General features: G+C 38.0%; 1 protein-coding gene across 6 annotated transcripts in view; it reads left to right on the top strand.

Moving 5' to 3' along the window:
• TASP1 (taspase 1) overlaps window positions 1-18,758 on the top strand; it is a 78,115-nt gene extending 59,357 nt beyond the window's left edge. For 5 of the 6 annotated variants that reach the window (XM_051792695.1, XM_051792693.1, XM_051792689.1 and 2 more), the window contains 3 exons: window positions 4,013-4,123; window positions 7,802-7,875; window positions 17,244-18,758. In XM_051792695.1, coding sequence (XP_051648655.1) covers window positions 4,013-4,123; window positions 7,802-7,875; window positions 17,244-17,339 — 281 coding nt within the window. In that variant the 3' untranslated portion in view covers window positions 17,340-18,758. Of the gene's footprint in view, window positions 1-486; window positions 1,921-4,012; window positions 4,124-7,801; window positions 7,876-17,243 lie in introns of those variants that run through there. The other variant, XM_051792694.1, reaches the window with a different exon arrangement.
• Window positions 18,759-24,723: the final 5,965 nt, after the last annotated feature.

Raw genomic sequence — 24,723 nt, 5'->3', positions numbered from 1 at the left:
CTATTTTATTGCAGTGGAAAACAATATTTTTGGCTAGCAGGCATATTTTGATTTTTATTTTACTGAATTTTTAATTTGTACAGCAAGATCTATCATTCTGAAGAGTACAGGGAGAACAAAAATGGTGTAGGAGTGTGGGAGCCAGATCACTTTTTCCTTCTAATGAGAAACCATTCTGCCTTTAATATACCTGGCAGTATTTCAGTTGCACCTTTTCTCGTCCTCTAGAAATACTAATTAAATAGAAGGTATATGAAAAAATGTTATTACCTATATTGTTATTTTTTACAGAAGTCTGCACTATTATTTCTTTTTCTCAATGGGTTGACTGTAGCAAAATGAGTTTTAGACCTAAATTAATGAAATATGTTCTTAACCTTTGAATTCACAGTGTTTTGAGAGCACTCAGATTAATTCCTATGTACAGTGGATAGATTCTGTGTAGAAATAAAGTATAATACTGCTTTTGTATTGTTATTTTTACAGATTTAATGATGGATGCATTGCATTCAGCTGTCTGGAATTTTGCTTACCATAGACCCCCTAATATGCACTGTATTGCTGTGTTAACATACACTCGTCAGCATAATTGTAATCCTCAGTAATAAGTTTGCATATCTAGAAAGATCTTTGTTTAAAAAAGTTAATATATTTGAATCCCTCTTATAACATTTTTGAAAAATGGCTTTAATTGGAAAATAAAATACTTTCTCTGTTTTAAAGAACGTGCTGTTCAGTGTGTATTTAATTTGGCTTAGCGGCTGATTTTTCAGAGAGGAGAAACAGTCTGAATTTACTATAATGTAGAATACTGTAATATTATTACTCTAGTCAAGTGGATTTTACTGACACTGTTCTGAGATTGATTCCCCACAACCTCACCAGTGAATTGGAGACAACACACTCTATTGTTGCTGATTTTGTACTGAGATGGTTTAGCTGATGTTCTTTTTTCAGACTTTCCCCACCTTTCCAGAATGATGTTCATTCTGCAGGTGATGATAAAATGGTGTAGAAGACCCAAAGGGCAGCACTGCTGTGTTTTTTGTCTGTAGGAGAGATAATGTATCCCATCATCTTTGCTTTGTTTGCATAACACAAACTGTTAAGAAATCTGGTTCAATATTCCATTCAAATGACTCACTGCAAGTCACTTCAAACCATTTTACCCATCTCCATCTCACCCCAGTACTACTGGTAAGGTCAGTTCTTACTGAGTTAGTGCAGCATGACCTGGTTTCATGTGTCATAACCAACATTTGCCCTTACTCCAAGGGCCCAACTTGTGTCATTCCTAAAGAAGTCAGTGTCTTACTCATCTGGTGTGTTTTATGAGTGCTGAAGTTAAAACTTTTGTCCCACTTTTAACATGTGCAGTGCTATTAAATTATTCCTCTTCTGGAGTTTTCTAGTTGAAATAACAGTAGGGTGACAGTGTACTTCAGCTGAATTAATACAGCTAGTTTTTCTAGCTTTTAAGTGTTTAGCATGGATTTCAAAGCCCTTGGCTTTTTTGGACCAATAATAAAGCTTTCATGGTGCATAATCATTGAAGGAAGTCTTGATTCAGAAAAAACTGTGTACATATTTAGGGCAATACAGTGCCCACCATGTTTAATGTGAAAAAATAAATGCTATTTAGGCTGACAAAAGTGGGGTTCTCCTGGCAACTGTTGTGCATGCAGAGGTAGAGCATCTCTTTGGATGAACCTGTAAGCTCAAGACTTTGTCTAATGTGCTTGAAGCTCCAGTTTTAAATTATTTATTTAAACCCTCTTTTAAAATAATTTTCACAAAACACATGCTTTGAGTGATTGCTGGTTTTTTTTATTCTGTGTTTCACTGAGGGTGAATGTTTTGTTCTTGCACTGAAATCCCTGTAAAAATGAAAGAATTCTGATGACAAGGTAGCGCTACGTATTTTCCTGCAGACTCTCTGAATGGAAAGAAATATACTGCCGAGTCTTCTCTTAAGGTTTAAAAAGAGCATGTGCAAGTTATTCAGATTAGTGAAAATTTGTGATGATGGTACATAGTTGATAAAATGCTGGAAAAATATGTGATTGGCTTATTTACAAGCTTTTCTTTCATTTGTTCTTTTCAGAGGGTGGGAGAAAGAAACCCCTAAAAAAATGATTAACCAAATGCAAGCATTTCTAGAAGAAGACCTCAGTGGCACCAAGTCTATAATCAGTAGTTGCTGTCTGGTTTTGTGTGCATTCATTCAGTTTTAGTGTTTTACTGTGGCCTTAGATATGTACTATGTTTGCTGGCTGTGTTCTGCTGAAGTAGAACATTTTTAACGATTATAACTTAAAAGATGATTAGTATTTTTCACTACAACCTTGAAAGCATCTTTCTCAGCCCTTGAAAGAGGAGGATAAGCTGCTTATTGAAAAACAAACCGAACCTTTTTCTTTCTCTTTGCAATGACTTTTCACCACAGCAAGGCTAAGAGCCTAAATTATTTGTGCAGTAGAGTGTAGAATTAGGTGTGCAGACCAAGTTTGGGTTAAGACACTGTCTTTGAAGTACCTGAGTTTCTTAAGTAAAGATTAAAGAATGCATGTCCCCTGTGAAGAAAACCACTTTTATTTTATTTTTATTCATTTGCTTGCAGAAATCATGTTATATCAGCCAGCACTTGGTTGGTGCAGTGAAAGTATAAGAGATATCATTAGCACCTTGGAAAGCATGGAGTGAAAGGTTTTGATTTGGGTGGTAAAACTCTTTACAAGTTCCCAGGCCTCACCCTTATATTTTAACCAGACATATTTTCCTCTTTTGTTATCTGTTCTCTTATCACGGGCTGGATTCTTGGTTCACAGGGGTTTGGTCACAGTCCTGAATGAGTAATACAGGAGGTCTGACTGGTACCTAATAATAGTTCTTGTACAAAGCAAGTGCTGCTTTAAAGATAATATCTGTTTGTATTAGATCAAATAAGACATTACTTGTAATTTTATTATTTATTTATTATTTTCCTGAAGTGTGAGCTTCTGTTGTAATGACCACCTTGTATCACTTTTGAATGTGGCTGCTCTTATGTTGAGAGAAAAGATGATAAAGGTTTAGTTTTCCTTATGACAAAGCTTGAAGTTGGTTTTTAATGGGCTGTTTTGCTGTTGTTATTTGCATTAAAGGAGTAATTTTAATCATACAAATAGCTGTGGGCAAGTTATAGGAGTCTGATGAGAAGATTTGCTCTAAAGTTCTTGTGGCCAGCAAATTACAGTGTCTGCGCACTAGGCATAGTATACTAATTAATTTAAAAGAAAGTAATCAAAAAGAATTGTATGAAATGCCTGTTGCAATTGCATGCTCAATTTTGAATCACAGTGTATTGCGAATGTGTGACAAGGATCTCAATGGGCTTAAGTGTAAGAACTTGATTAGTTTTGTTGCTCAAGACATTTTAAGTTGTTTATAAATTACACCATTGTTCCCATGTTCAAAACTATAGGAATCTTATTTCAAATTACAAGCCAGAGAAAGAATAATTAGACTTGATTCAGCTAACTTGAAAAATTTTCCAGCTTCTGATAGATGTTTTGTATTGTATGTCTTAAATTAACAACAGAAAAACCACTCTAAAAAGTAGGATATGTTTTGGCTTTCTGCTCATATTCATAAAACAGGAAGGAAGACACTACAGCAGTTTGATGGTGTCTCTGTACAAAGGGCTTTAAATTGGGGGGAAATGAATAAACTGTAAAAATGACCCAGATTTGCTTGATATTTTCCACATGTGGCCATCTTTATATTAATTTCAGTACAGAAAGAACTAAATATTGAGCTAATTTTTTTTCAACTTGACACTCTGTTTTTCATTGTTACACCTTCCTTGATCCATGAAAAAATGGGTTTGCCCTCACAAATGCAATTTCCAACGTGTTTGTTTTATTCTATGTAGCTCTTTTACCTTTTTTTTTGATTACTGGTAGATTAGTAGATTAAAATTTATAAAATCATTCATCAGAAACAAATAATTCTCCCCACCACTTTTGCCCAGGTTCCCCTTTTCTAGCCAATGAAGATGGTGTCCTCGGAGGGGTGATAGTCCTTCGGTCTTGCAGGTGTTCAGCAGAGCCTGAATCATCCCAGGAAAAACCAACTTTACTAGGTAAGAAATCCTTCTTCATCTTTCCCTGAGCTAGGTGCTAACTCAAAGTGAAAGGTGAAGTAAAAACTGCCTTTGCACATTCACCAGTGTTTTAAAGCCACAGAGAAAACAAAAAGGAATTGAATTGGAAATGGTAAAAATCTTGACAGTGAAATAGGGAACAAACAAGGCTAATCTTACTAAAACCGTGGAAAAGAGTGTTCTTTCTGACTTGTTATTTCTAAGCAGAGTTGTGATTCAGAGCATTCTGTAGGATCCTTCTAAAACCATGGCACAGAAATGAGTTGCTTGTGGCAAGGTAGGATATGTTCCTCATAGGAAAAGTTGCATTTTTAGCTGGGGGTAGTACATATGACTGTTTACTGCTTCTCAGTGGTTTAAGGGCTCTCTTAAAAGTTCCTCGTTCCTCATTTTGCAGGACAAAATGTGAAAATTTGGAGGATACACTTAAAATTTGGAAGGGAAGTTGTTTTATGGTTAAAAATCCTTTGTAATGCCCAGGAAAACCTGCTCAGATAAGTCACAGTTTACTATTTGCATTTGCACCCACTAGGAGTGTTTGCTGCTCATATTGGGATCAGCAGGAAACTGTACTTTGCCTCCACCAGTATCTATCTGGTTAAAAAGGCTTTATAACCCTTCAGCCCTGTTTCTGTCCTGGAAATGCAACCCTCATCTCCCTCAGTGCTTTACAGCAGAACAAGTGCATTATAGAACACTGCCATGTGGTTTGTCTGGGAGAAACACCTAAAAAACCCCAAAGGCTGCACGTTATGAGCAGAGCTGGGTAGAAATACAACCCAGAGACAGTAAAACCTCTTTAAGGGAAGGAATTTGGGACTGAATTACTTCAGGCTGACACTTGTGCCATCTCCTTTCCTGTGGTGCTCCTCAGATGTGGGCATGTGTGTCTGGTCATGCTGTTGGGTCACGTCAACCTGTCTAATATATATTTGTGTTCTGTAACCAGAATTTCAGTGGTTTTCCTTTGTATAATACTCTGCTTTATTATTATTTACCCAACTGTGACATCAATCTAGTGGAAAAGCATCCTGCAACATAAATTCTGCCATTAAAAAAGAGTTAAGAAAATGAAAATACAAGTTTAAGTCAGAACAAACAAGATCAACTTAACCTTCAGTTTCTTACGTTTGGAAGTGAGAGAATTTTTTTCTATTCATTCAATGTTCGTCATTCACGTAAGAAAACGTGTTCTATTAATGGAGATTTGGCATTTTTTCCTCAAAAATTAATGAAGAAAATCCCCATATGTGGTACATCATAAGTAAAGACTATTTATCCATTGATTCTTCGTTTTCTTTCCACTGAAATAAGATTCAGATAAACTGTAGCACAGTATTTTTTCTGTACCACAGACATTTCCTGAGTTAATGCACAACTAAACATATGTAGTATTTGTGTTGCTTGTACTGAAAAGAAGTTGGTCAATACTAAAAGGTTTAGTGTACAGAATAAGGAAATCTCATGTCTTTGTTACAGGGATCATATTTTTTATTTCTTTTTTTTTAATATTGAAACAAATTGCAAGGAAATGATTTATTAAATGGTTGAAAATATACTTACCTGAAGACATTTCACACGTAATTTATAATTTTCATTGTAGTTCCACTGCTTGTAATAGCTAACAATAACCATGGCTCATACAGGATACCTTTGGTGGATAATAGGGAAGGAGAAAATTATTAAAATTGTAGAATACTATATCTAGAGTTATCAAAGGCAGACCCCTTCCTCATCTTCTCAAAACTGAATGATAAGATTAAATTTGTCTCCAAAAAATAAATGCTTTCACTGACAGTTGACCCTTCAGGGTGTCAGGGAGAGGTTGGCCCCACTGAATGCCTTTCCATTGCACAAAATATGTTTCCCTGTCTGAAAGCTTTTGACTAACCTTTGGTGATACCAGCCCTGAATCTATTACGGGGGAGCAAAGCCCAAACCTCAGTGAATTTCATTTTTCTTTTATGATGGTATCTACATATCTGTCAGAATCTTCAAGTCTAAACTTTGATCCCCTACTGGGGGTTAATTGCTATGCAAGGAGAAGTGGTTCAAAGCAGGAGTGTGCTCAGCACACTGTGACCTTCCCCAGCCATCTTAAAGGAACATGAGGAATAGGAAGGAGTAAGAGTTTTAAACCCATCTAATGATGCTTTTTGCAGTCGCTCTCAAAAGAAATATGTGGAAATGTCTATTCATGACATCCTCTGTAATTCATGTAAGACACTCTTGTAATCCAGAGGAGGAATTTATATTTCAGTGCATTTTTTAAACCTTTTACAGAATTCTGGGTAATGTCCTGAATTCTGATCAACTGTTCTTTCTTTTTCCTCCTTCCAAATTATGTACTTAATGAACACAGAGAAAAATGACCAAGAAAACCATGTGGCAATTTATAAAGCTTCCAGTGACTGAGAGCTGAACGTATGAATAGTGTGCTTTTACTCTGAATTTGTGTTGCAGCCGAGTATGTGTGTGTGAAAATATAACTGTGTATGTGTCAGGGAATTAAAGATCACTGGAATGGACTGTTAAATAATTGATAAATCAGGCCGCTTTCAGACTTCTGGACAACACCTCACTGCATTAACAGGCATTAACAACACATGTGAGCAGTGATTCATTATCACTGCAAACACAACAGTTGGTCTTTAACCAACAGTTTGTTAATTTATATCCTAAATTAGCTATGAGTGCAGTCCCAGAGACCTGAGGCTGTATGGCTGGTGCTGGAGGTCCACGTGATCAGATCTGAGAGTGCTTTGATGGGGAAGACAAAATAAAAATGATCTTGTTTCTTCTCCATCTTTCTTTTCCTCTCTTACCTTTGGTGCTCCTTAAGCTCTCCACAAAGGAAGGGGGTGATTGCATGTGCTGTTGTACTTCAGGATACTTTTGGATCCAGGTCTTGCTCTAATTTTGCCAGGAATCTTTCTCACTTATTGTATAGTGTTGCTCTGCTTCCCTCAGATGCCTCTCCTGCTTTTTCTGCAGGATAGTTTGGCTTTCACCAGATGTCTTTCCTGCCTGCTTTATATCTTCAGCTCCCATATTGCAGGCTTGACTACTTCTGCATGTTTTCCTGTATCTTACTTGTGCAGCTAAACCACAAATCTCCATTTAGCCATTGGTAGTTATATGCTGTGTATATATTTATGCTCAGTTCTGTGAAAAAAAAAAAAGCTTGTAACTGGCTATTCTGTTCATAGTGTGTCGATTCTGCAGAATCCTTGTAGGCCATCTGGGTTTCTGCTGGTTTGGTGTGCTTTTGTCTGGGTTCGAGGCAAGCAAATGAAAATTATATCAGCTTTTACTTTGCGGTTGGGACAGGCACCTGCTTTAGAAATTAGTCCTATCTTTTAACTGCAATTTCTCATCTTGGAGGCTCCAGATGGTTGAAGTAACGTTCTCATTCTGGGTATTAGTTCTGCAGTGTGTGACTGCAGATAGCGGAGGAAAATCTGGTTTGTTTGATAGCTGTTTCTTATGAGATTGAATTATTCTGGTAAGTAGTTTTCATTCTTCAAGTCTGCTTTTTGTCCTTTCCCAAGAGATATTTTAAGCTGTATTTGTTCCTCAAGATTCCAATCTTGTTAAATTACATCTTATATTTTAATCCAAGGCATTTTTTGTGAATTCTTGCATTTTCCTTTATAGTGGAGTTTCTGTGGAGCCATACAACAGAGAGCATGTGTGTAGGATATATGTCTGCACAGGACGGCAAAGCTAAGGTAAGCTATGAGGAATAGGTTTTAATAGATTAGAAAGAGTGCAGAAACTAAGGAGAATTTGAATTAATAATAATGAGATATATAAGGAATTTCTATCTTTAATAGAGTGGGAAAAGTAATGGGTGCACAAGCAGTTAAATGTATCAATTGATTGGGCATTTCTAATTCCTTTTTTTTTTAATTGCAGCAGTTAACAACCCTATGCTAACATATGTTTTATTCAGGATAAGGTGTCACAAGCACATGTCCATTCCCTCTGCTGACAGTAATTGTATTTGAATAACTTTATCCAGCTTGATTCAGTTTTACTGGCTATTTAGGGTGGTACTGTATTTTTCTGTGGGCATGTCTTCCTTCAGATAAAGCAATTGCACCATCCCATCAAGGAAGTTGTAAAACAAACTTCAAACAATTCCCAGAATAACCTCTATGATAAATAATGTGGATATTAACATCCATGTTTTCAGTTTCTTGGGGCCTGATAATTTATTTTTAACGAAGGAAATAATATGTTAACCTTGAATTTAGCAGTGGAAACTGGAAAATTCCTTAACATCAAGATCAAGGAGTAGGGATTAAGTAAGTGGATAAGCCGTCTATTCCTGGAAATGGAGCATTGAAGGGAGAAAAAGGTACTGCAGTGTAGAAAGTAGAGCATTTGGGAGAGGTGTTTGGACAATAAGAATGGACGTGGAGGAAGCTGCAAGCAAAGACAGAATCATAGTCTCTGTAGACATTTATACATGTGCAGCCATAATCATTCAAGACTGAGAATGAAGAGTTCAGAACTAGTTAGAGGAGGGGGGAATGAGCTGGAAGAAGTATCTGCTGAAGAAGAAAATTTAGTCATCAGCCATGGAGGGGGAGATAACTACAAAACCCCAGCCCTTCTCTCTCTCTCTCTTATTTTTCTTTTTTTTTCCCCCCCTCTATTTTCTGTGATTAATTTGAGAGATAAATATGAAGGAGTATGCAAGCAAGGTAATCAAAGAATGTACAAAAGCAGGAAATCTACATCAGATATTTTAAACAAAAAAAAATGGTGTAACACACTGTTTGAAGCACTGGGAATGTATGAGTTCATCCTCCTGGAGTAAAATGTGTAGGAAAAAAAGCTAAGGATGCCCCATAAAGACAAAGATAATAAGCAGCTGGTGAAGGAAGTGCTGGTAGAGGTGTTAGTGAAGTATTTGCATTCATAACTTATGTACAGTTCTTTCCAGATAACTATTAATGGAAGAGAGTGTGATTTTACTTCTTTTCTTAATATTTATTTCAGATTTATTTGAAAAAAGCCCAAACTGAAGCTTAAAGTTCAGATTGAACTGAGAGAAACTAAAGCAAGCTCAGCTGCGGATGTTCTAGTATTGGCTAGTTGGTTTTAAAATCATTGTCTTGTGTTTGCAGTTTAAGAAGAACTGTGAGATGTTAAATGTTTCCAGTGTGCACACCTGTCTCTGGCTTACACTGTGAGGCTCAAAATATTATTTTTTCTTCCTGGTAGTGTCTGTGTAATTAATAACCAAATGCTAAATATGAAATCTGTGTGGTAATGAGTTACTAGCATGACAGTGCCATGCCCAGAGATGTTTCCCTACTCACAGTTGCAACATTTGACATCTGGTGTGCATTGTTTTCATACTGCTGGTAAATTCTCCAGCTGGTAATCCTGATTGTGCTGACAGACACAGCTGCTCTTCTTGGTTCACTTTTAAATTATGTTTTTGACCTTCATTGAAGAGTTAATCCTCCTCCCTTTCTTCCTCCTTTGAGTCTGTGGCCACAAATGCTTTCCAGAGAAAAACCACAAACGCTTTTGCTGCTGACTTCTATTGATCAAAAAAAGTCTTCTGTCATAAAAACTGGAATTTTGTTCTGCTACAACTAGGACTAAGTTATAGATGGAAAACTGGACTTGAAATAGAACACAATGTATTGCAAGTGAAAAAAAAAAATCTGTTCTTTCATAGAGTAACTGTTTTGGTACAGTTAATTTTGAGTGCTTGCCATGAAAGAATAATGGGATAAGAATCCATAAAAGTGTAAAATATCACTTGTTTATGAGGACCATAACAAAATGATCAGGCAGCAACTTGTAAGGAAACGTTTGCTTTCCTGTTTTTCTAGGGTGGTAAAGAGCTTCAGGTTTTATTTCTTTCATCAGTCTAGGACTTGAGTTTTATTCTTAAATTGAGGGGTTGTCACAGTGGCTGATTTTGGACTGGTTTAATTTAATGCACATGAAAACAAAAAGCAAGACTTTTAGAAAGTGAGAAGGTTTTTTAGTGTCTACTGCTATTAATTAGACTAATATTAGAATCTTAATTATATAAAGGGGTACATACTAAGGACAAAAGTATCCTGCTTTATAGTGTGGTTCTTTGGGTATGGGAGGTTAATGTAATTCATAATAGAACCCAGCAAATGGTGGTTCTCAACCCCAGATGAAGACTGTGGAGATGCAGGATGCCTTTCTTACAAGACAAATACTTACAAGCTGGATACCAGCTCACCTGCAGACACTGGTGTGCTCAAGATGTGGAGACACACTCGGCCAATTAACTCTCAGCAACTCCTCAAAAGAACAGAGGGACAGGAAAGTGGAATGGGAGACCTGAAGTGGTTTGTACATCCTGACCTGCTGGTGCTTCTGGATTTTAACACCGTGAGCTCTCCCAAGTACTGATTTGGAAGTATCCTCGCAACAGAGGTTTGTTTCCTCCCAGTTTAGGGAAGACTGGGTTCTGCAGCTGGGCAGTCACCTACAACCCAGGCAGCCTGAATGATAACTCACCAGCATCAAATGGCTGAGCCTGCAGTTTCCACTTTTTGGAAAGGTGTCCAGTCTATTTCTTTGGAAAGCCAGTTGCCTGGAAAAGTCAGCATTTCCCATTGGATTAAAATGCTTGGGTTGAATGTTACTTTAAAAATCCCGTGGAGACTTGCCAGATGAACTAAGTTCGCACCTTTTTGCTGACACAGTCACCTCTCGTCATATGGCTTATTATTTTTTCTTGATGCTGGAAGTATTTCAGCTCCTCCACCACTGGTAACTCTGGCAGTGTCATCTTTATCACCTGCATAGTGGATGTCCCATTGGCTTTCCTCAGATTTTCATGCCCTTGAGCCCTTACATCACTGCCACAAGCAGCTGATCAAGGTATATCCTTGCTGGTTCAGCTGGATTCTTTTGTTCTTGTCATCCCTCTTGGCACAACCAGCTTCATAATCACTCGGTGCCAGGGTTTGCCATGTAATTTGGGAAGAAATAATCCCTTGAATTCACCATAATGTGATTTTAAATGTAAATAGGGAATGGGAAGGAAGGAGTATTAGTGGGTAGGTTGCATAAGTTAATTGACTCTTCTCGGTGACATAGTGTTCATGTCTTATTGTTCCTTGTCTGCTGCCCAGTGGAGGATGCTGCAAAGGAAAATAAGTCCTTCAGTCTCAAATGACAGTGCAATGTATGCCTGCAATGTGAGTTCTCATGCCACCTGCATCTCTTGGACGTTCTACCCAACGTGGCAGCCTTTTTTATTTATTTAATGTTGTGTATCTCTGCGTAACCCAGCAGGAACCCTTTTAGCTCAGGCAGGGTCTGCATAGTATGTTTGCTCGAGTCCTGCAATATTCTGTGTGCAGAAAGTCTAAGTGACCAGGATACTTATTTTTTCCTGGATCTCACAAGTGTCTTGCCATGGTGATTGAGAGTAGTGGCTCTCTGTGTGGTGGCTGATATTTTTACTTGAAAATAGGCACTTCCGCAGTGTTTTCTTTAGCATTTGAAGTCAGAGTGCTTTTTTTCCAGTAAAAGATCCAATCTCAATACCAGCAAAGTGCAGGTATTTGAAATAATTTGTCAACTCACTATATTTCTTAATATACATAACTTTGCTCTATGATCTGTGTATAAATGATGCAAACTTTTGCAATTATTTTAAACATTGCAATACTTTTGAGATATCCTTGTAGTTCAGCCTCATAGGTTTTAGTTTTTCTAACAGCTAGATGACCTAGACAGTGAATTTCTGAAAATCTAGTTGCAATATTGAACGTAATCCAATCCAGTTGCCAGTTTAAATCTCTCTCTGGCAGATACACAGTTCTTACAGCATGAATTGCTAAGCTTTATGTTATGGCAGGTTTTAATAATGCAAAGCTACATGTGCCATGCTTTCCATTTTCTAATGAGCCAAATTCAAGTTACTTTGCAGGACATGGTGTAACAGTAGTGGAGAGTGTTGCATTTTGCTGTGTTTGAAAACATCCATCAGCAGCGGATGCTGTCCACACCAGATGTTGTGGTTGCCATATGCAAACAGAAACTTTTATCTTTGACAGTTCATTTCACTTTCCAGTATGAGGAAACATGGTGGACAGGGAGACCATTTCCAATTCATTTTTCCTGTGGAGATGTCAGGTGTTGTCATCAGATTTATTCAGCTTTACTGATGCTGAAAAATTTAGCACGAGTCCTTCCCTCTGTGTTTGAGGTGATACATGTGACAAACACTGGTTTCAGGATGAGCTTCTGTATTTTGCTTTGTGACTGAAAGGTCTGTGAAAGCCCTTTGTCAGGAGAAGAGCAGTTATCCAGTGCTAGTTGGGTGAAGAAACACATCTTGGAAGAATCCTAATTCTAATTTGAAAATGAGTGGAAAAATTTACTGAGCCTGTTTGGTGAACAGAAATACGAAGTCAAATAATTCAGTCATTCATTTCAGACTACAGAGACAGTCTTTTAACTTCATGAGACAGGAAAATATATGTCACTGTTATACCTAATTTTCCTTAATCTGCACTCTTGTCTGGAGACTGGGGAATCAGTCAGAAATTTTTGTTTGAAAAGAACTCTGTACATACAGTGGAGCATCCAGTTCTCTCATAAAAATAAGGTTTTTCTATTTATTGGAAATAACCTTCAGTGCTGAGATGCCAGTTAAAATGTTTGGCTCGTAGACCTTGGTGGAAATTCTGGGCTCTGAGATGAGAAGATAGGTTCAGTTTTTTGGATTGAGTTCTTGCATAAAACCAGTAGTTCTAGAACTGTCCTTGTATCTGGCTGACGTGCTTTAGAATGGAGCAGGGGAGATGGGATTGTATATCCAGCTATGCAAATATTAGTGCAATAGCCTGACTTGGCACCTGCAGTTCAGGGTGGTACAAATCACATTTGAAGATACATAGCAGTATTTTAGAACACCTCTACAAAACCCTGGGACACTGAGCTGAACAGACGATGGGTTGGTTTGTGGCTTTAGACTGTCTTAATACATGTATAAGTGATTTGGTTGGATATATAAATAGTTTATAGTAATATACTTAACACAGAGAACGAGTCTGAGCTTGGAAAACCATTAACTTCATGAGCAACCTGTATGTAGAATCAGTATTTTCAGTGCCTGACAGCCAGAAACGCCCCATCAGTGTGTCTTTCTTTCTGTCATTTGCCAAGAAGGACAATATTCTGGAGCCTCTCTTTTTATTTTTCCCCCTTTATTTCTTTATTGAGATTTCACCAAAGGAGTTGCACATGGGATATTGAGATAGCAGCAGTTTCCAGTGTTTTGCAGGGCACCTTCTCCTGTCACACTGCAGGTGTACACACAAACTAGGTTGGAGAGGAGCTTCCCAGGAGACAGAGCAGCAGAGCTGCTGCCAAAATGGGCTGTTACTGTTTAGAAAATAAACTGAGAATGTATGGCCAGATGATTCTCATGGTGGAAGAGTGTACCCAGCTAGAAAGCTCCAGATTTCTAAAGAATATATGGGTTTGGTGCTACTCTTTTTTTAAGGAGCAGAGTTGTAGAAAGCAATTTCCTTAAGGATATGATGTCCTTGGTCTTTCATTATTTCATCTCAGTAGTGTAATGAATGGAAAAAGTTTGTTTTATAAATTATTCTGTCTAAAGCACATCCTGAGCATGTAATAAGAGAGCTAAACACATGAAATACTCCCTAGATTTGCTTAAGAACTGAATGTGCTGCCATCTGGTAGTTGTACTCTGTCCTCTTGGCAGTGTTTGATTGACTTCAGCTTTCTCATGCAGCACTGTCTGTCTTTTGGCTTGAATTTTATATTCATTTTGCATTGTATTTATGCTTTTAGTGAAAGAAAACCACCCAAAGTTGTTGTGACAAACTAATATTTTATGTGAATAAAAGGAGGAGACTAGATCTTTTTTAAAAAAAATATCTTTTTGATATTAGTTGATCTCAAGGTGGTTTCAGAATCCTTGTATATGAGACATGAAGTAAGTCTTGGCACAACTTGTAGTATTTATTTATTTAAAAAAAAAAAGGTACACAAAAAATATGTAACTGGAAAAGTAGATCAAATGTTCACGATGAAAAGATGAAAACATGTAGCAGTTAACATTTATTCCAGGGCAGAAAGACCTCTTAGTTTTGGACTTGAAGGGTCATGGGAACTTTGCAGTGTTGCATCAAAAGGCACTGAGAGAGAGTAACATTCCAGGGTCTGCAGCACTTGGGTTTGGTGACTCCATGATTTTGGTTTGGTTAGGAGGGAAAGAGCGAAGCACCGTGAGTTTGGAAGGCAAGTACATGGAGCAAGAATCAGTGTCTGAAGGTTGGTGTGCTTGTTTGTGCTTTATGGAGGGGTGGGAAGCAAAATCAAATGTTTCATCCAGCATTTGCCTTTTTTTCCTTTGGAACTGTAGGCACGAGGTTCCTTCTTTAAGCTGCAGCAAAAATCTGGGATGAATGACTGGTGACCCAGCTGTTGGTACCTCAGCTCCTACTGCCCCTCACCAACCTCACTTTTCTCTGGGAAAGCAAATCAAATCAGAATATTCTTGGGGCAGTAAAACCTGTTTGTGGAGCTGAAGGTATGGATGGCCCCGTCATTCCTAATCTACCTTTCCTTGGCGTATGGTTTCCTCAAAGAGAGGCTTCCCTGAACCTGAATGGAGGATTAATTTGGGAAAACCATTTATTTTCCTTTTTTGGTGCTCCCAGGCACAATTTCTTCCAGGTGTGGGTCAATTCAACTTGTAAAGCTGACACACTAATCGAGTTCAATTAAAACCTTTCTATTGCTGTTCTTTTTTGTTTACTTTTTTATTTTTATGTTTTTAAAATCTAAACTTAATTGACTATACAATCTGGACTCAATGTAAAATATGATGTTGGGATATAAAAATGTAACAAACTGTACAAATAAGCTCTGTGGTTAATTTAAAAATATTAAGTGTTCTTTGATGTTTCTTTTTGTTTACTGAAGTTTGTTCTTATGGTTAAGAACAAGGGAGATATAATTGTAAGAATTCACTCGGGAGTTTTCTGAAGTTGTCTTGACATGGCAGTGTTATCCTTTCAAATTACTTATTAAGTAACATATTTTAAACACTATCATCTTAGATCTGCCTCTTTTTTGTTCTACATAAGGCAGCCATGGGTGAAAGTAATAAAAAGTAGTCAGTGTAAACCAGCATCTGTATTTACTCCATTGCATAAAGTATGAAAAGAAACAGGATGCAAGTAAAGACTTTAAGAAAGGTTTTGTTAGATGTGGTTGGGTGTTTCTGTAAATGCAAGTGTACAGATGCTGGTGTATGGTTGTTTGGGGTCTTTTGTGTGGGGAAACGTGGTTTTCCTTTTGTAGGAAATGGGGTTTTGTATAGGACTAGTGTTTTGGACAGCTATTTAAGCAGAACTGCTTGCTAATGCATTGATAGATAGTGACTCCCTGCTTATCCCCTCTTATGTATTTTCCTTTGCTTGCTCAGAAACTTACTAGGATTAACTTATTGGTTTGCTTTAATTGCAGTATCTCACTAAACAAATGGGTAGCATTCTTCCTCTGAGGAAACTTGATAGTGTGCCCATCAAACATTGCTGCTTTTATACTGTCATCCTGTCCCACTTCTCATTTAGGAATATTCACAGACCTGGAAACATATATTGGATCTGTCAGTCATAAAAATAAACAATACCCTTCTTCCACTTGATTTTCTTCCTTTTTTTTTCCTTTAAATTTATGAAATAACATTTACAAAAAATTGTCAGTTACATTTCGGGGGAAAGAAGAGAGTCTTTTCTTCTTGTAGTGGTAAATCACAGTTGTAACTGAAATTGTTCTGAAAGTAGGAAGATGTTCATATATCAAGCAGAAAGGCCAGAGATCAAAGTTTTAGCAGTAAAATAAAAACATTGAAATGTTTTTAATTAAGTCTCACTGTGTAATTTAACTGAAAACAAGACCACCTAAGAGCAGACACCAGGATACCCTTATCAAGAAAGGAATTAAAAGAAGCTGCCTCTGAGACACAAAGTGCCTCTTCAATGCAATGAACTATGGTTACAGTTTTAAATCACTTTCTGCTCATTAGTAAGTTATTCTTACTGAACTTTTCCATCTATGCTTCTTGTCAGAAGCCATTGCCTCATTGCAAAGTACACATTTTGCAATATTTAAATCTTTTAAATGGGATAATGTGTGTACAAACACTTAAATATGTGGCGGGCTGCACTTCCAGGAAGCTGTAATTTCTAAATGCCAGCAACTTCTCTGTTGTGAGCTTTATACCATAGTAGGAATCATTTCTAGTTCCTAATTTAATGTAACATGAGCAGTTTTCACAGTGTAAAAGCATTTGCAAGGGGGATAAAAACTCATTACTTTTAACCATGAGTCAAAGTACCTTTTCATAGGTGGGTGCTTTTGCCCCTCAGTAATAAAACTCACTGAGTTACAGCTGAGTTTTAAGCTGAAGTTGTGTGTACACAGACACGTGTACCCACTTTCTGGCTAAAATGCTCCAGAGCCATCTCAAAGGCTTTTAAAATTTCTTCATGAAAAAAAGATGCCTATTGGCAGAAACACAATTGTTTTTTGGGTTGATTCATTTGATAGTTGGTAACAGGAAGTATTTGGAGGTTTTGAGGAGGACAAGTAGGTATTTTATGCAGAGAAGTTTCCTCTTTCCATCCTGATCATTGCAGTTGCTTTATGCTCTGAAGTGTTAGTTTATTTAGTTTGTGTCCAAGGTTTCTGTTAGGTATATCTCTGTACTAAACTCTTCTGAATCTGCCTAAGGAACAGGCTTATAAACCAGAATTATTCTTTTGTCTTCACTATAGATATTCCTTTCTACTTTCAGTGCACTGGGTCATCCAGTTTACCTCTTCTATGCATCTGTCATGGTCCTTTTTTGTGTATGTTAAACATTAATGCAAAGAGAATAGAAAAGCAAATTGAGTTGTTTGCAGCTTTTCAAGTTGCTTCGTAGTTTGTCCTCAGACTTCAGTGATGGAAGAGCTTAATTATTCAATACTTATTACTTTGCCCTGCATAATTTTGCCTCTTCTCAGTCATTAATACTCTCTTGACTTTTCCACAGACTCACATTTCAAGGCTTCCTCCAGGAGCTGTGGCAGGACAGTCCGTGGCAATAGAAGGAGGAGTTTGCAGGCTGGAGAGTCCAGAGAGCAGCTGATTCCTCACTTCATTGCAAAGAATGTGAATGACTTTTTGTACAATAAGGGGTTGGTTTTTGTGTTTTAACAGATGTTGGAAATTCTGCTCTTGTTTTATACTCCGTATTGCAACCACGTGCACCATAACTTGAGACAAGTGCTGCTGTAGTTTATGTTCTCACTCTGTGAATGGGGGTGTGTGCATGTTCATTTTTTCCCCTAATAAAATAGGAACTCTCCCCAGTTGTGCACAGATCATGTATGATCAACAACTGTGTTTTCATTGGTTTATGTTTGAAAAATAACCAAAAGTTTAAAAAAAATTAATTATTTAATTTCAGGATATGGTCACAACTGTCATACATGTTCTGAGTTTAAAAGTTACAGACCTTTGAAGTGGCTCTGTAATTATGCAAAAAAATGATTATGGTTTCTAAGTTTTCAGTGGTTTAAGGAAATCCGGAGTAGTTTAACCATGAGTTGGTTTTTTTTTCCTCCCCAATAAGGAGGATTTTTTTTTCTGTTCAAAGAAGTGGTTTCAGTGAAACAAACTAGAGCAAAATTAAGGCTCAAATTGTTTTTTTTAAAATAGTCTTATAGGTCATATCTCTTGTTCCCAAACTAAGATGTTAATAGCTCCAAGCTGTATGTATTACAAAAAGCTATATGAAGATAATGTGTAATGCAGTCTTTATGTATAATGGAATATTACAGTGTAAATAAGAAAACAAAGTTTATGGAAAGATTGGATATTATTCTTCGCTTCTGTTTTAAATCTATTTTTAAGAGAGGTACAGAAATGAACATATTACTGGATGCGAAGTGCAATGTGTATTCAGTGGCTGCTGGGAGGGCTGGTACTGAGCTTTGGTGTTGGTAAAGCAACTTCCTCAAGTCCAGCCCACAGCATGGGTATTTATATAACTGTGTGTAATATGTATGTACTGTGCATAAATTTACTGTAACTCTTTTGATACCTTCGACAAAACTGCAGTTTTAAAACAAAGTAATCCTTGTCTGCCTCGTGAAGCGTTGGCAGCTGAAATGGTGTTTGCCACGAGTCCTAAAAGTGAGTTCTGACGTACAGCCTTCCACTGAAGTCCTTTTTCCTTCACAGCACTGGCAGCAATAGAAGACTTTTGTAATTCATTCAGTGTCCTGATAAGTATGCCAAAGAGAAGTTAAAATAGTTCATCTTTTTCCCTGGTGGATATTTAATAATTCTGTTTTCAGAAATAGTGGATGAATAGATATTCCGACTGTATTCGCTTAACTGGGCATTGTACTTGCCTGTTTTGTAATGTTGTGCCTGCCTATAACAGACATACTTGACTCATGAAATGGTTATATTGATTGTAGTACCAATCTTTCATGGAAAAGAATAAATTTTTTTTAATAGCCTGAGTTCATTTTCACTGTTATACTACAGCGTACATCGAGATGCTGTCATGTCTGTGTGGTTTTTTAATTGTGGCATCAAAGTTGTCCTGTAGTTGAAGATATTTTGATACAGTTCTGTAAATAATACAAAACAGGGGCTTTCCAGGTTGCAGGGGAAATGCACCAGTCTTGAAATAGTTTGTGCTGAAGTAACCAGACTGGATCCTCAGTGATACACTCGTGGGGTGATAAAATGAACTGTCCCACAGCACTTCAGAAATGTTGAAGCAAAGAATCTGTGCTGTCACAGCCATTAAAACTACTCTGACAGGCGGCATTAAATGATTGTGTGGGCACTTCATGGTGTGGTGAGTGAAAAATTGAAGATTATATTTGTACATACCCACATTTGAAAGTGGCCTTGTTATTGGAAAAGCTAAAGGAACACTGTTAGCCTGTTTTCCTGATAAAAGTGCTATTCCATCATGATGTCATAGGAACTTTGGTGTGAATTTACTTTTTCATGAAGTAAGTGTGACAGAATGGCTTACAAAATGTAAATGTGCAAATTGTTTCTTCCTCTTACTTGCTTAATATCTCTTTATGGAGATTTGGATTCCAGCATAGGAGTTTTATTTTTGTGTTTTGCTTTTACTTTGCTTTTGCATCTATATAATACTACAATCAGTTGGGGGTTTTTCTGGGGGGGAGTTGTGTTTGGTTTTTTATTTTGTTTGGGGGGTTTTGTTTTTATTTCTTTTTTTGGTTTTTCGTTTTGGGGTTTTTTGGTGAAAAAAGCCAGGCTTCTTCAGGAAGCTACTTAGGAATTAGTTGTTTGAAATTGAGCAGTTTGCCTTTTCATTGTCCAACTTTTTCTCCTGTTTAGGTAGAAGAAAAATGGAGAAAAAGGATTATATTATCTTGAGAATCGCAGGCAAGGTGCAGAACATAAGCCAGGTGCAGAGCTGACTTTCTACCTAAGGCACTTATGAAAAGGAAACTGTCTTAGAACATGTAAATTTTGGTATCAATTATTGTGAAGATGGGAATTTCCTATCATTCACTCCTACTTAAACCAGTGAAAGGTCTTGCACTACTTTAATTATGGGTCTAATTCTGCTCCTAGTTCTATTTTGATCTTAAAAGAGGCTTATGAAAAGTAAATGTTGAGGATGGACACTGCAATGACATGGTCTGTAAACTCCTGTATGTGATGAGTAACCATTGCCACTGGCGTAAGCAGATACAGCCCAAGAGGAAATTACACACTTGACAGCAAGAGCTGGCTAAAATTATAAAGGAAGGGCCAGTTGATGAAATGCATATAAATACAAACAAATTGAATAGTGTTGGTTTTATACTCAAACACACAATTACGTGTCCTGGAGTATTTTGTAGCAGACAGGTTGGTGCCACAGTAGTCAAGTCTTCAGACATAATAAATTTTGCTGCTTAAAGCTTGTAATAGCCTAAACTAAACCTGACATAGAACCCATTTTGTGTCTTCCTTTGCTCCTGGACCTTAACAGCATGGCCCTGCAGTGTGTGACTTCAGAGGGCTGCAGTTGAGCAAGTCATGGAAAAGAGGTTTTGTTGCACTAAAACCGTTTAGGGGTGATGGGAATTCCATTTTGTGTATTCTCTGCTTGTAAATTAACCTCTGGAAACACTGTGATGTATGAGAGATTTGACTGAGGAGGAGGAGGGGGCTGATTTAAGGAGACTGCAGCCATTCAGCTGCATGGAAGATGCTGTGAAAAGGAGAAGGAAGCCTAAGAGGAAATAAAGCTGGTAATAAATCCAGGGTAATTAGCAAGGTTGAGGTGACTGCTGTTGTTACTTAAAATGTAAGTTAAAAGCAGAGTATAGAAACAAGCATCAAAAATACTGGTGATAATGGCATTAGAGGTGCAGCATTTCAGTGATGTGGTGATGGTGCAACTGGATGGTGTTTGTGGCTCAGTTTTGAGCAGAATGATGCAGGGTTAGATGGGAAGCTCTCAATTATGTACTTACACATTTTTAAAAATGGAAACTTGAAATTTCACTATCATTTCTGTGATACACCAAGACTTCCAGTCATTCAGTGGTAGCAGGACTTATCTGTTTGAAGACAGTGAATTGCATGGCCAGGTTTTATAGTGTTATGTGTGCAAAGAACTGAACACCACCTACAGTCCATGTGCAACCCTATTTCAAAAGCATCTCCTCGGGCTCAAAAGGTTTGCCATTCTAACAGCATTGGGGTTCAATGTAATTCTGGCTGGCTGCAATCCCACGCTAATTCAGTAGAGAGCCACCTTTCAGGTTAAAACATGACTTAGGAAAAGAAGCTGGTTTTCAGGTGAGGACGTACGAGAGACATGGAGAGCTGAAGCCTCCATGGAGTGTCAGCAGAGCATTTTGTAGATGCCTTGCAGGTGGACTGAGAATGGCCAGAGTTCAGATCTGCTGGAAATGCTGAGAACCTGTAACTTGCAGGAGATTGTCTTGAGATTTTATATGGAAGCTTTTGGCAAAGGACGACTTTAGTGGGTCTAAAGACAGCACTACTTACTGATGAATAAAACTTTTTTCTTTTTACTCATTTTTTACAGGATAACTTGTGGGAGGTTGTGCTGCATATTAGCCCTGTGCTTGATTATTCACTCCGTTGCAAGATAACACAGACATAAGGAGCACTTGTACACTTTTATTGGTTTAGATCCTACTGACACAGCATTTATCTTCCACATGACCTGGGGGATAAATCCCCATAAAGACCATTAGCATAATTTAATTGTTATTTCAATACAATAAATGTCTGTCTTGTTACCCACTCCCTGCCTAATGAACCAAATCAAATGTGTTGGCGAGCACATGAGCAGCAGATAGAGTGAGACCTGCTTTCCTATGGCTTTGGGTCTTAACCATCACAACCTCCTTTAACTGAGAAGTCTCAGTAAAACTCATTTATATTGCTGTAAATATCTACATAGGCAAACCAAAAATAAAAAGCTCATCTTTCTAATCAAAAAGCCTTTCAAAGTTGTTCCGTGCAGTTTTCAGGAAGCGAAGTGTTTGAGGTGAGATCCCACCCCCAGTGAGGTCACTTGGCGCTCGGCCGTCGGCTTCAGTGGAGCCAGGATGTCACCCTTGGAGGTATTAGAGGACTCAGAATTATTAGTCCCTTAATGACAACGCTGGAGACTTCGGAAATGAGGTGGTGTTGAGATGTTTTGATGACTCATACTTATTTTTTGGATTATCTGGGAATATCTGGTGGGTGTGCAGGACTCAAACAAGCCAAGTGGAAGAATCAAACCGCAAACTCCTCTGGGCAAATAATCTGCTGCAGCCAAGCAGTGACTGCTCCAAAAGGAGCTCTTCACTAGCCAAGGGCTGTCAGCATTGTTTTAAAATTTACAGAGTTTTCCTAAAGTTGATAATTTCTGCAGGCCTGGTTTCACTTCAGGTGCATGTATGTGAATTGTATCAACAAATACCATCACAGCACAATCCTGAGCAAGGATTCCCTTTTGCTATAGTACAGCTTGCCTGTGGCAAAACCAGTGTCCAGGGTTAAGTGCCAGTAAGCCACAAACCCAACCTGAACTGTAACACCGTCTGTATGTATTGCACCTGTGATAGAAATCCTATTGAACATGGGTTTTAGAAGTATTTCCTTAAAATGTGAGTTGTGTCTGACTGATACCTCCAGGCAGTGTGGCGCAGTGTGGGACATCTCCCGGCTCCACTGCCCATTGGCTTGAGGAGATTCAATTTAAAATTGAGATCAAATTGTCCATATTTTAAAATGTTGCTTCTTTTTGCAGCTAAGAATAATCTATTTTATCTCTGGTACTGTACTGTGGGCAGGTGTCAAGGTGTGGACTGTGAGGAGAGGGGTGAGCAACGAGGAGTGAGAAAAACAAAATATGAGAAACAGCCCTGCCAGCCCCTCTTACAGGAGAGGGTGGAGGATTTGGGGCTAAGGGGGTAATGTTGAGCCTGGGAAAGAGGGTGTGGGGGAAGGTGGTGTTTTAATTTACCTTTGTCTGTCACTATCCAAACCTGTTCTAACTGGCTATAAATCAAATTAGTTTTCCCCAAGTTGAGTATGTTTTGCCAGTGATGGCACTTGGCAGGAGATCTCCCCTTTGTAACCTCAACCCATTAATTTTTCATCCTAATTTACGCCCCCCCCCCCCAAATCCCCACTATCCTTTTGAGGAGGAGAAGGGAGAGGGTGGCTGAGTGGGCACTGCAAGCTGGCCAAGGCCAATGCACTGCCAGTATCAGCTGCAAGTGCACCCACAATTCCGTTCAGGACTAAATCCAAAAGAAAAACATTGCAGGGGATACTCTTCTGGTAGCTTGGTTTTCTCTTGGGCCAGTGGACTGATTTTTTGTGCCCAGCTGCATGATAACTTAAAGGAAACATGGGACTGCACAGCTGAAAAAGGTATTGGGAAGACAGGATAACCTGCTTTTAGCTGAGGTTAAATCAGGTATAAAATGAAACTGCCCCCCTCATTGCACTCATGTGATTCTTCATCATGTTGGATGTTGGTCTTACAGCTTCCAGTGCATCCCTGCAAGTAACTGCTAACAATTCACCATGGATGTTGTAGGGAAAATACCACTATGTTTATAGAATTCCATTTGTGTCTGCTTTTACAGGAATCAGTCCTAGTGCAGTGCAGTTCTTGATCTGATGAAGGTACAATTTCTAAAATTTGGAGGCAACAAAGTCCTCTGGGTAGATAAGAGCAGGCTGAGGCTTGAGTTAATTAATGGTCAACGTTGTGCCATGACGGCCTTTGAAACCAATTGTCTGTCTGTGGAGGTTGTTTCAAACCTCATGTTTATTGTATTAATGTGTAATGTAATGTCCGTGAAAGAAAGTTTTCTCCAACCAAAAGGCAATGCCATGGCACAGCAGAAAGTGCTGTATGATAGATGATTTGCAAACTGTTACAATTGGAGAACTGCAGTCCAATTTATTCCTCAAGGAAAAGGATGAGTGGTTAGAAAAAGCATAATTTTGAGTGTCTTCTTTGTACATCAAAAGAATAGTTATTCCCAAGTAAGTTTCAAGAAGTTTGACCAATACAAAGGAGGTAGCTGAATTAGAAGAGAACTCAAAAATAAGGAAACATCCAACTATAAATGATGAACAGAAACTCAGCATAAAGTTCACCATTAAAAGCAATCTACAAGGGATAGAAGGCAACTGAAGTATCCTGTTGTCCAGAATGTGACTCAGACAGAGTTTTAAGTTCAGGTATGAGCTAATGCTGTTTTCTTCCTTTGGTACTTTTCTACTTTACTTGTTTTCAGTTTTGAAACCAAGATGCCTTTTCTTTTGCCTTGCACTTTAGGTATCTCTAAAGTCACACATTCATTTAAAGGAGAGAGACTTCAAAAACTACATTTTAATGTGGGTTATTGTTTATTTTTTTAGGAATAGTGGTGGCCAGGCTAGCTAGTAAGAGTGATCACCTATTCATTTGGAAATCCTAGATGCAGGTTTTTCAGGCCAGTGTACTCCTGGATTATATGTGCATATGCTGTCTTTATTCATGTCCATCTTTATGTTCTGTTCTCTCCCCTCTTCTCTCTTCCTCTTTCTTTTCTCATCCTCTAACACCATCACTTGTTTCAGTTCGATCTTCCCAGTGAAATGAATGTATGTGGCTACAAAGAATAAGGAAATACATTAAGTTCCTGAATTGAAATGAGACTAATGAGTCCCTCGAGGATCCATGCCCAAGAAAGCCTTCACACAGGACCTTTTTTCCAGTTAGGGCTAAAATGTAGGTTGCTGTGAGCTCCAGCTGGTACAAATCTGGAAGAAACCAGGAATTGTTCGATCCAGTGATTACAGAACAGCTTGATTCACAAATAAGAACCTTCCAGGTTGGTGCAAAAGTTTTGGGGTTTTATTTCCATTTATTTTCACCAGCTTATTTGCCTTTTTTATTTCTCAGAGTTTTCACAACTGGTAAAGATCATCTACACAATAATACAGTGCCAGGCTTA

This window comes from Manacus candei, unplaced genomic scaffold, assembly GCF_025592945.1.
Source record: "Manacus candei isolate 608988 ecotype Guabito, Panama unplaced genomic scaffold, ASM2559294v1 h1tg000035l, whole genome shotgun sequence".
In the NCBI taxonomy this organism is placed as follows: Eukaryota; Metazoa; Chordata; class Aves; order Passeriformes; family Pipridae; genus Manacus; species Manacus candei.
Note: the sequence above shows the minus strand (reverse complement) of the source record. Positions and strands in the feature narration are given on the sequence as shown.